At 36.2% G+C, this 13,748-nt stretch overlaps 1 protein-coding gene across 1 annotated transcript in view; it reads left to right on the top strand.

Moving 5' to 3' along the window:
* The window catches only part of Fam83b (family with sequence similarity 83 member B), a 72,069-nt gene that overhangs the window by 44,936 nt on the left and 13,385 nt on the right, over window positions 1-13,748 (top strand). The window contains exons 3-4 of the mRNA XM_050127582.1: window positions 9,854-10,018; window positions 10,827-10,951. Of these exons, the coding sequence (XP_049983539.1) occupies window positions 9,854-10,018; window positions 10,827-10,951 (290 nt within the window). The remainder of the gene's footprint in view (window positions 1-9,853; window positions 10,019-10,826; window positions 10,952-13,748) is intronic.

Genomic DNA, 13,748 nt, shown 5'->3' with positions numbered 1-13,748 from the left:
ACCGCCGCCTCCCCTTTCCTTCCCCCTCCCCCAATCAAGTCCCCCTCCCTCGTCAGCAGGGAACCCTGATTATAATTTTCTTTTTTTTATTGATTTTTATTGAGCTCTACATTTTTCTCTGCTCCCCTTCCTGCCTCTCTCCTCCCTCTCCAGCCCTCCCCCAAGGCAAGTCCCCATGTTCCCAATCTACTCAGGAGATCTTGTCTTTTTCTACTTTCTACTTCCCATGTATTGTGAAAAAAAATTGAGAATTGGACAGTGAGATTTTAATTCTAATCTCGATGACATGAGAGTAGAAGCTATAACAGACTACAAGATGTGCACCGTTCAGCTGCAAGCATCCTTGTGCTCTGTGCCTGTGTACTGCTCCTCTGTAAAGAGTGTCTGTCCTTAGATATTCAAGGACTTAAGAAACTTGAACTGCTGGTGGCGTAGTCGCAGTCTACGTAGCATGGAGAAATGGTTCCAGGTTAACTTGACCATCTCCTGAAAACTATTCCCCTTACTTCCTAACTTTGAAGACAACCTTCCCTGACCACCAGAGCCAAATTCTCAAGTTCCAGCTGCATGTAATTTAAGAAAGCTGATGCTGTGAAGAACAGATAATAGAGATAACAGACGAATCGAACAAAATACAGAGAAAATTAAGTGCATGTAAATTGTAGTAGTTTGATTATAATTTTATTATAAAAATGACATGTTTCTTTATAGTTTTATGAATTAATGCCTCACATAATTATTCTCCTAGAAAATACATTATATATACCCTGCATCTCAACAAAATTATCAACATTTGATATTTGTCAGGTATACTTCTCTCAAAAGCTGAGTATATCTGAGGAAATACAATCCAGTTTACAAAATGGAATTATTATTTAATCCAACATTAAGATTTTATACAGAAAGTTTTCACAAACTCTAAAATGATTTTTTAAACTTTCTGCCTTTGAATATTTTTCATAACTTATTCCCATTTAAATTTAAATTGATTTTGTTTCTCATTTTAGTGCCATGTTTATATACATGATTAATTAAATTTAAATGTTTGTTGTATTCTTCCCTTATTGATCACAATTTGAATAGGTTTTTGGTTCAATTTAATGATTTAAAATGATATTCATTACAATATATTCATTTTCTCCTTAATAAGTTTCCTTTTAAAATATTATTGGTACAATTAAGTATCAAGCAATTAAGTAAAAACAAAGTTTATTAATTTTAATGAATGGATTCTAGTCTCTAAAAAATGAACTGTTTTAGCACAATGCCTTATATAGCTACTTGATGCCTTCTCTTCAAGTGTTATTGAAAAATATGGTTGATGACCATGTTCATTTTTATTCTAAATTTTGATCCCAGATCATGCTATTTATCTACAAAATTAAATAAAATATAGTATTAAAATACTCGTAATAGATTATAGATTTGTCATTTCAGTTTTTCTGAAGGTTTGACAAATTTAATAATAAAATTAAAAGCAAAGCTTACAATGTGATATGCAAATATGATACTGGGTTCTTGAGCGCTGTTATAGGGTGTCGCTACAGAACATCTATTTCCTCTGCCATCTGTACAACTTGAGATATTAAAATACAGTAACGGGCATGGGCTTTGAAGAGCCATGAGTGTATCATGATTTCCTGGTAACGTCGGTGATTTCTTTGGAGTGTGCAAACAAACTCAACTTTCCCCTTATGTTTTATGCACGCCTATTATTTGACTAAATATCGTCCTCATTCTTCAGTGCAACACCACTTAAAAGACAGCTTTAGATCTGTAGTTACTTAGCAACAATCCTTACATTTTAGTTCTTAAAGTTACTCATTTTAACCAGTATAGATAGTCACAAACTTGTGCATCTTAATGGAGGACTATGTGATGTATATATTGCAATATCAAAATCAATTTACTTAACATGTATTGCTTCACTAGTATGAAGGTATTAAAAGTCCCTTGCTCTTGATAATATAAAGATNAATATATATTATAATTATATATAGATTATATATATAATAAGATCTGTAGTCACCCTACCATGCAATAGCATATTAGCAGTCCCCACTCCAGTCTAAACACAGCATAGTACCCACTGCTAGCTTTCTCTATTCCTTCCTCCCTCTGTATCCCTTGACTAAGGTACCTACATAACCACCCATTTCTGTGATGCTAACTCTTTTAGATTCTGCATGTGTTAATTGCTTTGTTGTTGTTTTGCTGCTGCTGCTGCTCCTGCTGTAACCCATAGCCCAAAGCAAAGTATCTAAGGAAGACTTTATCTTGTTTCCAAAGGGAAGTCTCAATGACAGTGGAGGAATGAAAGATGGCACCTTTAGCAGAAAGCTAAGATGTCACCTTTTGGTCCACTCATAGGAAGCATACAGGTCAAGACTCTGGATTTTGAAGGTCCATCCCTAGTGACACATAACCTCCCCAAGACAGTGCCACCACCTGGGGACCAAGTGTCTGAGTTTATGGTAGGCATTTCTTAGAATTCCATCATTTTATGGCTGAATAGTATTCCACCATATGTACGTACCACATTTTCTTTCTCCGTTTATCAGTTAGGGAAACATTTAATTTGTTCCCACTTCTTGGCTGTTGTAAATCGTGCTGCAATAAACACGGGAATATAGATGCCTGAGAAGCTGATTTAATTTCCTATGACTGTATGCTTTGTAGGGGGGTAGAGGGGTTCTTAGATAATGTGGTAGTTCTACATTTTAACAAAAGTTTTATTGATTTAATGTTTGGCAATTTTATACATGTTCTGGTCACACTCAATCTTTGACCTCTCTCATTTTTTTCCTACTCATCACCCAAATCCCCAGATCTCAACCACATCTTTCTGCAATTTTTTAAAAAAGATTTATTTACTTATTTATTTGTGTGTGTGTGTGTCTATGTGTGTATCTATGCATGTTCCGCAGTGCATGTATGGAGGCAGAGGACAGCTTTCACGAATTAGTTCTATGAGTCTGGGGACTGGATTCAGGCCCTTAGGCTTGATGGCAAGCACTTTTACCCACTGACATCTCAGAAGCTCTACTTTCCTGTCTTTGGTTCTGGTTGTAATTTTGCTTTGTGATGCACTGGGTGCCAACAATAGATGAGGTGGAATCTTCTGAAAAATGTGCATGAGTTTTGAAGCTGGATGACCATGCCTTTGGGAAGCAGTCTACAGTTTTGTTGAAAATTCCATGCATTTCCCATGCAATTCTTCTGTTCCCATAATTCAAAGACCCTTTCACATAGGGTCTAATTTCTCCTACATTCACCTCATATACTTTAAAATTTTCCGATTGAATGAATGACCCATTTCCTCTTTCTTCTCATCAAGCCCTTGTACTTTTGTTCTCCACATGATGTGTTCTTTTGGTGAGGCTTTTCATGAAAATTTCCATTTCCCATATCATTTCAGCCTGACTTTTCTTCCACAGTCTTCTTACTGAAACCAACTTTCACCTCCTGAATTGACTTCATTACGTCATTCACTTGTTTGTTTTTGTTCTCTTGGATTACTTCATGATGTCTTTGTGTTGATCAAACGTACTTCTTATTGTTCTTTTGTGCTCTTTGAGGGTTCTTTCAAGTCACTGTCTTTTGAGTCCGCTCCTACGAGATTGGTGCATTTTGGAGGGTAGGTGTTGCTTTGCTTTTTGTGTTGTGTTTGTTTCTACACTGGGACTTTTGTGTCTGGCATTAGTGTTAGCTGAGGTTTTTTTTTCTTTTCTTTTCTTCTTCTTCCTCACTTTTATCTTCTTTTTAATTCAAATTACCCCTTTTATTTTTTGTATAGGGGTTTGCAATGTTCAGAAGAGATCTAAGTTTTGCTGGCCTGAAATGTTAAGAACTGATATTTAGGCTTTTCAGGTCCAACATTAGTCTCCCCCTCAGAGTCAGCAAGTTCTGCAAAGTCAGCAACTGTGAGTCATGTCCATGGGTCAGCACAACTCGGGGCAATCCTTGCATATGTCACCTTGGCTCTGCACACCTAGATACCCTACCCTAAGTCAACTCTAACCTGCTCCCCATTTCCACTGCCCCATCTAATATTGTGGTTCTATGTACCTGGGTACCTTATCCTTGCTTAGATAAAGTTTGCTCTCTGCTTCCTCAGCTGTTGCCACTTGTGGGTTCCAGTCAGGTAGGCAATCCAGTATGAATGAGATTCATTCACCCGCCCTTTGCTTCTGTCTTCTACCAAGTGTTCTATGTCCCCACTCACCTAGGAGTCCTTGGTAGTTCTGCAATTTAGTCCTTTTGGTCCACATTGTTTTTCATAACATCTTTTTTGATTGTTTTGCCGCCAAAAGTATGCATGTACTTTTCCTCCTTGTTTTTCCTTCATATTTTTACTACCACTTGTTAGGATTAATATTTTTGTAATAATAATTCTTATTGCGGTGAGGAAATATCTCAGTATAGTTTTAATATAAATTTTGTTGATCATTAGTAATGTTGAGTGGTTTTTGTACTTATTAACTATTGGTATTTATACCTATTAACTATTTTTTATTTATTAAATATTTGTGTTACTTTCTGGTATATGATGTTTTATTCTGTTGCCTACTTCTAGGTCATGCTATTTGTCTTTCTGCTCTTGAAATTTGACGTTTTCTACGTGTTCTGGATGTCATTCACTTCTCAGGCATGTAGTTAGCAAATATATTCTCCCATATTTTATATTATTTCTCCATTTTGATTTCCTTTGTTCACAAATGTTTTGTGAAGTTTTTTTTATTTTTGCTAGTGTTTTAGTAATCCAGTGCCCTTTGTTTATATTTGAAGTGCTTCATTTTCACACATTAAATAGGAGAACCAAGTTATATTTAGTATCTAAAAAACTTACTATTCAAAGCTGATTTGTAGTTTGGGGTGTTGTCCAAAATCTCTTGTTCATTCTATGCTTCTGACTTCTTTCTGTCATGCTTTCTTCAGCAAAGTATTATATTTTGAGGACTTCTATCCAATTTGACTTGGATTTTGTGACTGGTTAGAGAACTCTATTTCTAGAGCGTTCCTTTTGTGCTCCTAGAGCTGGCTTGCACCCAGCTGGAGGCATTTTAATTGGTTGATTTTTGGTAGGTCAGAATCTGCTGAGGTGCTTCCTCCTCTCCATTTCTGTCTCTCTAGCCTTTGCCTTTCCACAGTGTTCCCTGTGAGGTTTTGTAAGGCGGGCTGTATGATCACACAAGCTAGATTATCTTGGTAGAAAACAGAAGTGGAGGGTACTGCGGTCCCTCCCCCCATTCCCTGCTCTGTCTAAGACCTCTGACACAGTTGGTTTCGGAGCCCATGCTTAGTATACTTGCTAGTTCAAGCTTCAGGAAAAGTCAATTTGGAAAAAGTATGAAGAAATTAGAACATGTGAAATGATTGAATTTTTTAAATCAAAGAAAGGACTATGGGCCCTTTGCAATTTCATTTATGCCTTCTTCTCTCTTCCCTCATAATTCGTTTTCAAGTCCCCCACTGAAGTTATTTTCAAAAGTAAGCTTGCTTACTTGTATAGATTCTGTGTTTGCTTAAGTTAAAAGAAAAGGTAAAATCAAAAATTTCATGTTTGCCCTAGGCACTTTGGATCCCATATTATGCAAGTAATGTGGATAATCCTTACTCCAAGTCTCCTCTGAGTTGCCATACATATGTATCAATTAGTGCTTTCTTTCCCTTCACTTCTTCTGTTAATTTGTATTATATATTCTATACTAGATTTTTCTCACTTTTGCCAATTAGTGATGGTTTAGACTTTTGTAAATAATGTACAGTGTATCTTGTTAAGTTATGAAGAAAAATGAAATACCTTTTTTTACATACTCGAGATCATTTGGAATATAGACATGAAGTTTGGTTATTTTTCTGTAAATCAATTTTGAATAGTAAGCTCCTGAAATCTCTAGGATAATTTAATTTTTACTTTCAGTATGTGAGAGTGATTCTATCTGTTAGAGTTAAGGGGAGAAGCCCTATTTACATTACTTTAGACATTATTATCAAGAGTAGAAAAGAGTTGCTGCCGCTTAGAATTTTAGAACTTAATGCATGTAAAATCTTCTCTAGCCTAGTTGATTTATTGTAGCGAGAGTCATTTCAGTGACTTTTCCATTTAATTTATGACAAATCGAAGTAGTTGATCTACAGTTACAAGCTATTAGTTCTTACTTAAGCTGTTCATGAATAAGGGCCAGAGACATTTGCTCCCCATATCAGCTTCTTTTTGTTTTTTTTTTTTTTTTGAAACCTATTAGCTCATAATTTTTGACAGGTTTTTGCAGACTTAGAAATATATATCTCTTAAGTCCTCATTTTCTTTGATTTCCATTACACAATTATTAATAATTTTTAGTTGTGTTTAATTTTATTCTAAATACTTATTATAAAATTGCATTAACCTTTTTATCTTTACAAAGTATTTTATTTCTTATGCCAGAAAAAAATAAATCTTCCTGTCTCACTTTAGATGATTACCGGGAAGTCAGAATCCCTTAAAATGAAACCCGTTGAGAGTGCTGATAGCAACTAAGTGAGTGCAGATCATTCACCCAGACTTATTAAGCAAATAGGTCCTATGAAGATATCTTGCTAGCTAGTTGCATAGAGGAAACCAAATAAGACTCAAAAGAAAATCCTGGCAATCATGAACCATTTTTCTGAAAAAAATTCAGGCATTTGTCTTCAGCATCACAGTGGACGCTTTTCTTTCCAACATACTACAAACTTTCCATTTAAAAACAAAATTCACTGATTTGCACTATGCATGTATGGTGGTTTGAATGAAAAAGGCCTCATACTATGATATGTTTGAATGCTGGCTGCCTTGTTAGGGAAACTACTGGAGAAGGATTGGGAGGTGTGGCTCTTAGAAAAGAGTAGGCGTGTCCTTGTTGGAGGAGGTGAGTCACTGAGAGTGATAGAATCTTCAAAAGCCTGGGACAGGCCCAGTCTGGCTTTTTCTATGCCTGCTGCCTGTGAATCAGGATGTAAAACTCTCAGTTACTGCTCCAGTGCTATGCCTGCCTGCTTCCTGCCATGACCATGAACTAACTTTCCGAAACATTAAGCATGCCCTAGTTAAGTGCTCTCTTTCATAAGAGTTGCCTTGTTCATCATGTCTGTTCATGGCGATAGAGCAGTAGCTGAGATAACAGACTTTGTCTTGGTACAGTTATAAAGATTAACATCATGATCTCATTCATAAAGAGGGTTTTACAATCTGTAAATAGATAAATCTGTAGAATAGGTGCTTTCATTTTGTATATTCCCAGTAGGTTACAATGAGCAGTATTCTCTTTTCAGAATTTGTATTGTATTTCCTATATCAAACCTAGATATGATATTTCTTTTACTTCTTCTTTGCTTAAATGTAGTCATTGTGGTCATTTTCTAGAGCACAATGAGCATGCAGTATGTTCAGGTCAAGCTGAATATACGTTACTTCTGGTCAATGTTCTGGACCACGACTAATCCCCCTCATGCTATGTAGCCTTCTGCCGCTTTGTAGAGCTCATGTAATTTCCAGACACTAAGTTAGGGGACAGAAAACAGATGTCTGGGAAGGAGCCAGACTTGGCCGGCCACAGATAAGCTTGCTGAAGATGTATAATCTAGTATCTAGGTCTTGACTTAGTCTCTTATCTGTCACACAAGAAAGAATGGTATTTGTTCTACTCTCGGTATGATCGCATCATTCACTGACTGAATGATTTCAATCACTTTTCCAAACAAAACCCTATGAATTGGGCTTTTGTCCCTTTTCAAAGTCTAAAATGACTTGTTACATGAGAGTTCCTGGTAAATTAAAATGACTTCATATATATTGGTTAAAAAGAATATTTTGGATAGTAATGTTTCTTTATTTAAACTGTTTTCTAGTCAAAAAGTACTGCCTGACCATGTCAGAAATATATTTTAGAATTTGTTTTATAAACTATGAATTATTTTTTTAAATCTTTCCTTCATTAATATTTATTAACCACAGTACTATAAGTTAACACTCATGGATGTGAATTGAAGACATCATGTACTTGAGATCATGAAGGATATTCTCAAGACAGCAAATGAGATGGTTTTCTCCTGCTTTTCTCTTCCTCTGCCCCCCACCCCACAACAGTCCATACACAGGAAAGCAATGGGAGGAGCCAGAGAAAGTCTGCTTCCCCCAAGCCTGATTGCACTGCCTTTTACAGGTGATCTCGAGAATATATAAGACCATCTTATATAACTTAAGAATGATCCAGTGTTGTGCATAAATGTTGTATAGGAGTAAATAAAAATGGTTTTGCTCTCCCATGATTCTCCCACAAGCTGTCCTGTCCGTAGGGAGAGAGCTGCACTTCGTTTCAAGCAGACCCTGTCACTGGTATTTCTGTGCTGAGCCTGTCACTCCACTCCTCAGTGTCAGGAAGCCCTGATCCCTTTTATCTGCTGCTCCATGTCCCTCAAAAATGCCTTTCTGCAGGCTAATCCAAGTTTTACAAGGTTGGGAACTTCCATCTTACTGCCAATCACATTAGAAGTTGTCAGTAGTTGTGCTTGGCACCGAAAGTGCTAAGCCAATTAAACCATTCTCTTTTTCTTCAAATAAGATGCACTCCAGCTTAGAGGCCTGTTTTTTACTTTTTTAATTTATTTATTTCTTTATTAATTAATTAAAAATTTCTGTCTCTTCCCCACTGCCGCCTCCCCTTTCCTTCCCCCTCCCCCAATCAAGTCCCCCTCCCTCGTCAGCCCAAAGAGCAATCAGGGTTCCCTGCCCTGTGGGAAGTCCAAGGACCACCCACCTCCATCCAGGTCTAGTAAGGTGAGCATCCAAACTGCCTAGGCTCCCACAAATCCTTTATGTGCAGTAGGATCAAAAACCCATTGCCATTGTTCTTGAGGTCTCAGTAGTCCTCATTGTCCGCTATGTTCAGCGAGACCGGTTTTAACCCAGGCTTTTTCAGACCCAGGCCAGCTGGCCTTGGTGAGTTCCCGATAGTACATCCCCATTGTCTCAGTGTGTGGGTGCCCCCCTTGCGGTCCTGAGTTCCTTGCTAGTGCTCTCTCTCCTGGTGCTCCTGATTTGGACCTTGAGATTTCAGTCTGGTTCTCCAATGTGGGTCTCTGTCTCTGTCTCCTTGGGAATATACCCAAGAGAGGCCTTATCATACAACAAAAGTATATGCTCTACTATGTTCATAGCAGCATTGTTTGTAATAGCCAGAACCTGGAAACAACCTAGATGCCCTTCAAATGAAGAATGGATGAAGAAAGTATGGAATATATACATATTAGAGTACTACTCAGCAGTAGAGGCCTGTTTTTAAAGGTGTTTCTTTCTTAGGCATATTGACCTTTGACTATTTATGTTGTAGAAGTTAATTTTTGCTGTTTCTATCTATAAGTTAATTTCAGGGACACAGATACATATAACACCCTGTTCTTCATTCCTGTCTTTCATCATTTCCTAGATACTCTTCTCTTCTACTCTTCCAACACCTTCATTCTTCAGACAGTTTCCACAATCCCACTTTTGCCTGGATGCCATCAAAGAAAAAATTTAAAACTCCCTTGCTATCTTTGGTTTATAAACAACTGTGGAGAGCATGTTTGGATATGCCTTTAATTGTGGAAATGGCTGAGGTGTTGATGTCTATTATCCTAGACTGACATGAGGATTGCCAAGTTACAGATTTGCATATATTCTGTTTTTATTTGTATGCATTATCATACTTTAGAAATGACACACATATATATGCATTTATAAGTGATGTGCTTAATTGCTTCCTATCTTCTTTGATTTCTACTAAAACTAAAGCAATTTCATAATCTTTATTAGTTTTCTAAAGCTGTCTCATATTTTTGTCTTTAACAGGTCATTGCCATAGTGATGGATATGTTTACTGATGTGGATATTTTCAAAGAAATAGTAGAGGCATCAACCCGAGGCATATCTGTATATATTTTACTTGATGAGTCCAATTTTAATCATTTTCTAACTATGACTGAAAAACAAGGTTGTCAAATTCAACGTCTCAGGGTAAGAATTTTATGTTTTTTCATATATTTTTGCTTACTGTTTTCATTCTATTCAAATTTGAGTCATGTTAAGATAAATTAGCCAAAAAAAAAAAATTAAAAGAAAAAGACAAAACAATGGAGACAGAGTGATGTTTGGAAGAAGATTGGAAGGCCTGTTTGTTCTGAAATGTGCTTCTTGAGAGGATATCTGGGTATTCTTGTTGCCACCAGCAATAGTTAGTGACTCTGTCTCACATATACAACTCTGAAACTTTTGGCAAGTGATCCTGTAATTTGATACGTGTTGCTTTGTCAAATCACTTGAATTAGTGCTTTCATTGACATTTGACTTATGTCAAGATTTTTATGCTATTATAGTTGGAAAGTATTTCTCATAGTGAAATCTAGTATCGTTTATGAAATAATTCTGTGTAAAAAGAAAATATGTTCATTTAAGCTGTGCTAAAAGTATTTTGGAATGGTTCTCTTTCATGAGTATGTAATTGTAGGGCAATGTTTGCAATTTTCTTAATGAATTTTTATGTGTTTTAAAAGTTTGTTTCAATTAATTGTTTTGGTACCAGGCAGTAGTAGCCCACACCTTTAAAACTAGAGGCAAAGGCAAGTGGATCTCTGTGAGTTCAAGACCAAACTGGTCAACAGAGTAAATTCCAGGACAGTCAGAACTGTTACACAGAGAAACTCTGTCTCAAATCAATCAGTCAATCAATGCAATGTTTTTGATGTGTTTACACTGTTATTTATTTGCTTTTCAAAATGTCTCACTTCTAGATGTAATTTTACTTTATGTTTGCATATAATTGTAGAACATTCGAGTACGGACAGTAAGAGGTCAAGATTATCTTTCAAAAACTGGAGCAAAATTCCATGGGAAAATGGAACAGAAATTTTTGTTAGTTGACTGCCAGAAAGTGATGTACGGTTCTTACAGGTAAGAATATAGTGTTTATTTTAAGCATTTTCATACTTTCAAATAAGATATTACATTGAAATTTTAGCAGAATCAACTTAGCTGTATCTTAGAACCAAGGTAAAAAGAGGCTGGAGATATGCTGAACACTTGTTACTCTTATAGAGGACCTAAGTTTGGTTCCAAGCACCTACCGTAGAAGGCTCACAACCACCATTAACTCCAGCCCTGATGGTGATCTAGACCCCCTTCTTGCCTCTTCTAGAACTGCACTCAAATTTAAAAACCCACACATGGATACATACACATAGTTATAATTTATTTTTAAATCCATTTCAAAATTTGAAAATTTTAGAATCTATAGTGTGGAGATTTGGAGACATGAACCTTGCTAACATCTTCATGTGACTTAGGCTGTAACTTGGCTTCAGGTTCTTCATCAAAACAGTAAGGGTCTTAGCTAACATTTAAGGTGCCTTGCAAACTCTAAAATAACCAAAGTGGACTAACTCCTACATGGGTAATGTATAATACGAATTGAGAAACAATCACTTAAGCCAGTTTGGGTAGTGTATGCCTGTAATCTCAGCATGCAGGAGGATTGCCACAAGTTTAGTGGCAGCCTGGTCTACATAGTGAATTCAAGTTTTAGCTAGGGTTATAGCAAGATCCTGTCTCAAATAACAAGACAAGAACTGAGGTGATTACTTAGCCCATAAGAGTGTTTATTTCCAATCCTGATGCTTTGAGTTTGATCCCTAATACTCCCATGATATAATCAATAATCTGATATCCATATATACACTGTGGCACATGCATACATATGCATGCATGCGTGTGCACACATGCACCCGCATACACACACACGTACCTGCACACACACACACAAACATGCACATACACATGAACAAAATAAATAATGAATACAATAAATATCAGACACCTATATAAACAAAAAAACACGTAAAATAGTTGCTTAAAAGAAAATTAGATTTTAACACTTTGAAAAGTCCACCAGGAGCTGTTCCTGTATGATTGTTCAATATCTGAGAAAATCAGAATCACAACCTATGTTGGTCAAGTGAAGTATGAAAAGTGGGAAACCATTTGTTGGTTCCTAGCCACTTAGCCCTGAAATAATTACACAGAAACTATATTATTAAAAACACTGCTTGGCCAATTACTTAAGCATATTGCTAGCTAGCTCTTACATCTAGAATTAACCATTATTTTATATTTTACCACGAGGTCCGTCGCTTGCTGGCAAGGTTCCAGCATCTGTCTCCAGCAGGGCTCCATGGCTTCTCTTCCTGCCTTCCTACTCCCAGCATTCCATTTAGTTTTCTCCACCTACTTAAGTTCTGCCCTATCAACAGGCCAAGCCAGTTTCTTTATTCATTAATGGTAATCACAGCATACAGAGGGAAATCCCACATCAGTCAGGCTGATCTGAAGTGAAGGCATTGGCTAGTAATTGTTCAATAATATCCGATAATGCATTATTCCTGAATTTGATACCAGTGTTTTTATATAAACAGGCAGATAATAACTCCAGGAAATGCTTCTAAAGCGCAGGTCACTAAGTTATTGTAGGCCTATCATGGAAGACATTGGCATGACTCCAAAGAGCTATGGAAGGGAACAGACCAGAGCAGCAGAACCTTTGCACTTTGATAAACCTAAACATCAATAAAAAATTAACCTTGAAGTCCTGAGCAAATGGCTCAACTTGCACTTTCCTTCATTTATATGAAAATAGTGTAATCATGGAACACACTACATGGCCTGTTTGTGCAATTTTACCTTCCAAACAATAATGCTAACTATTATTTTAGGACTGTCTTTTAATCGTTATTTTCTGCTTGTGTTTGCTGTAAGCTTGGGGAACTCCCCCTCATTTAAAGCTGTTTGGTGTTCCAAATGAAATCGTGTAAGGACCAGAAATTATAGCTAGTACTTGAAATTAATGATTCATTTTAAAGTATCATTATATATGTATATATTTGTTCGGACATACTTAATTTTAAAGAGTTTTTAATTGAGTTTTTAATTAAGATAGAGTTTACTTATACATGGTATTTCTTATTTAAGACATCCAGTTGCTCTATTTTCACCCTTTGACATGACAATAACAATATTTTTAATACTAAATTTCTTTGTTGTGCCAATAGGAATTGATAGTGAAATGTTTTAATGACTGGAGCTGAGCTACTTAGGTTGATATGGGTAATTAATTAAATAATTGATTAAATGTACTTAATTTTTTAAAAAAGAAAAAATAACCAAACTAAGCTAAACCAAATCTAGAAAGTTCTTTTAACCCCAGGTCATGGTGAGGAGTGGAGGAGAATATAGAGTCTCTAAGAGCAGAGAATATTATGGGTTCATAGAAACCCTTTTCTAGTAACTCCATTATCTATATTATTTCAAGAACCTTTTAAATACACTTCTTTTAAAAATTATCAGATGTCATTCATTGTCATTTTGTTTTCCATTTTCCCTGTATCATCTGTTGTACTGAGAACTGTTATATAGTACACTCGAGTATATTTTGTGCATGGAATGTTTCCTGCCTGGACCCTCACCCTCCCTTAAATCATTCCTCACCTTCCTGTTTGTTTCCTTAAATGATTTTTAATTTCTTTTACTTCTTGAGATTATTCAAAATTACAACATTTTTCCCATCCCATTCCTCCCTCCGAACCCTTCCTTGCTCCCTTTCAAATTCATGACCCCTCTTAAATAAATTGCTTGTTGTTACATGCACATATGTATAGGTACATGTATGTGTATGCAGATATATATTCCTAACTACATA

This window comes from Alexandromys fortis, unplaced genomic scaffold (genome assembly GCF_014885135.2).
Source record: "Alexandromys fortis isolate MF-2015 unplaced genomic scaffold, M_Fortis_MF-2015_v1.1 scaffold_22, whole genome shotgun sequence".
Classification (NCBI taxonomy): Eukaryota; Metazoa; Chordata; class Mammalia; order Rodentia; family Cricetidae; genus Alexandromys; species Alexandromys fortis.
The sequence above is the reverse complement of the archived record's forward strand: the minus strand, read 5'-3'. Positions and strand labels throughout refer to the sequence as shown.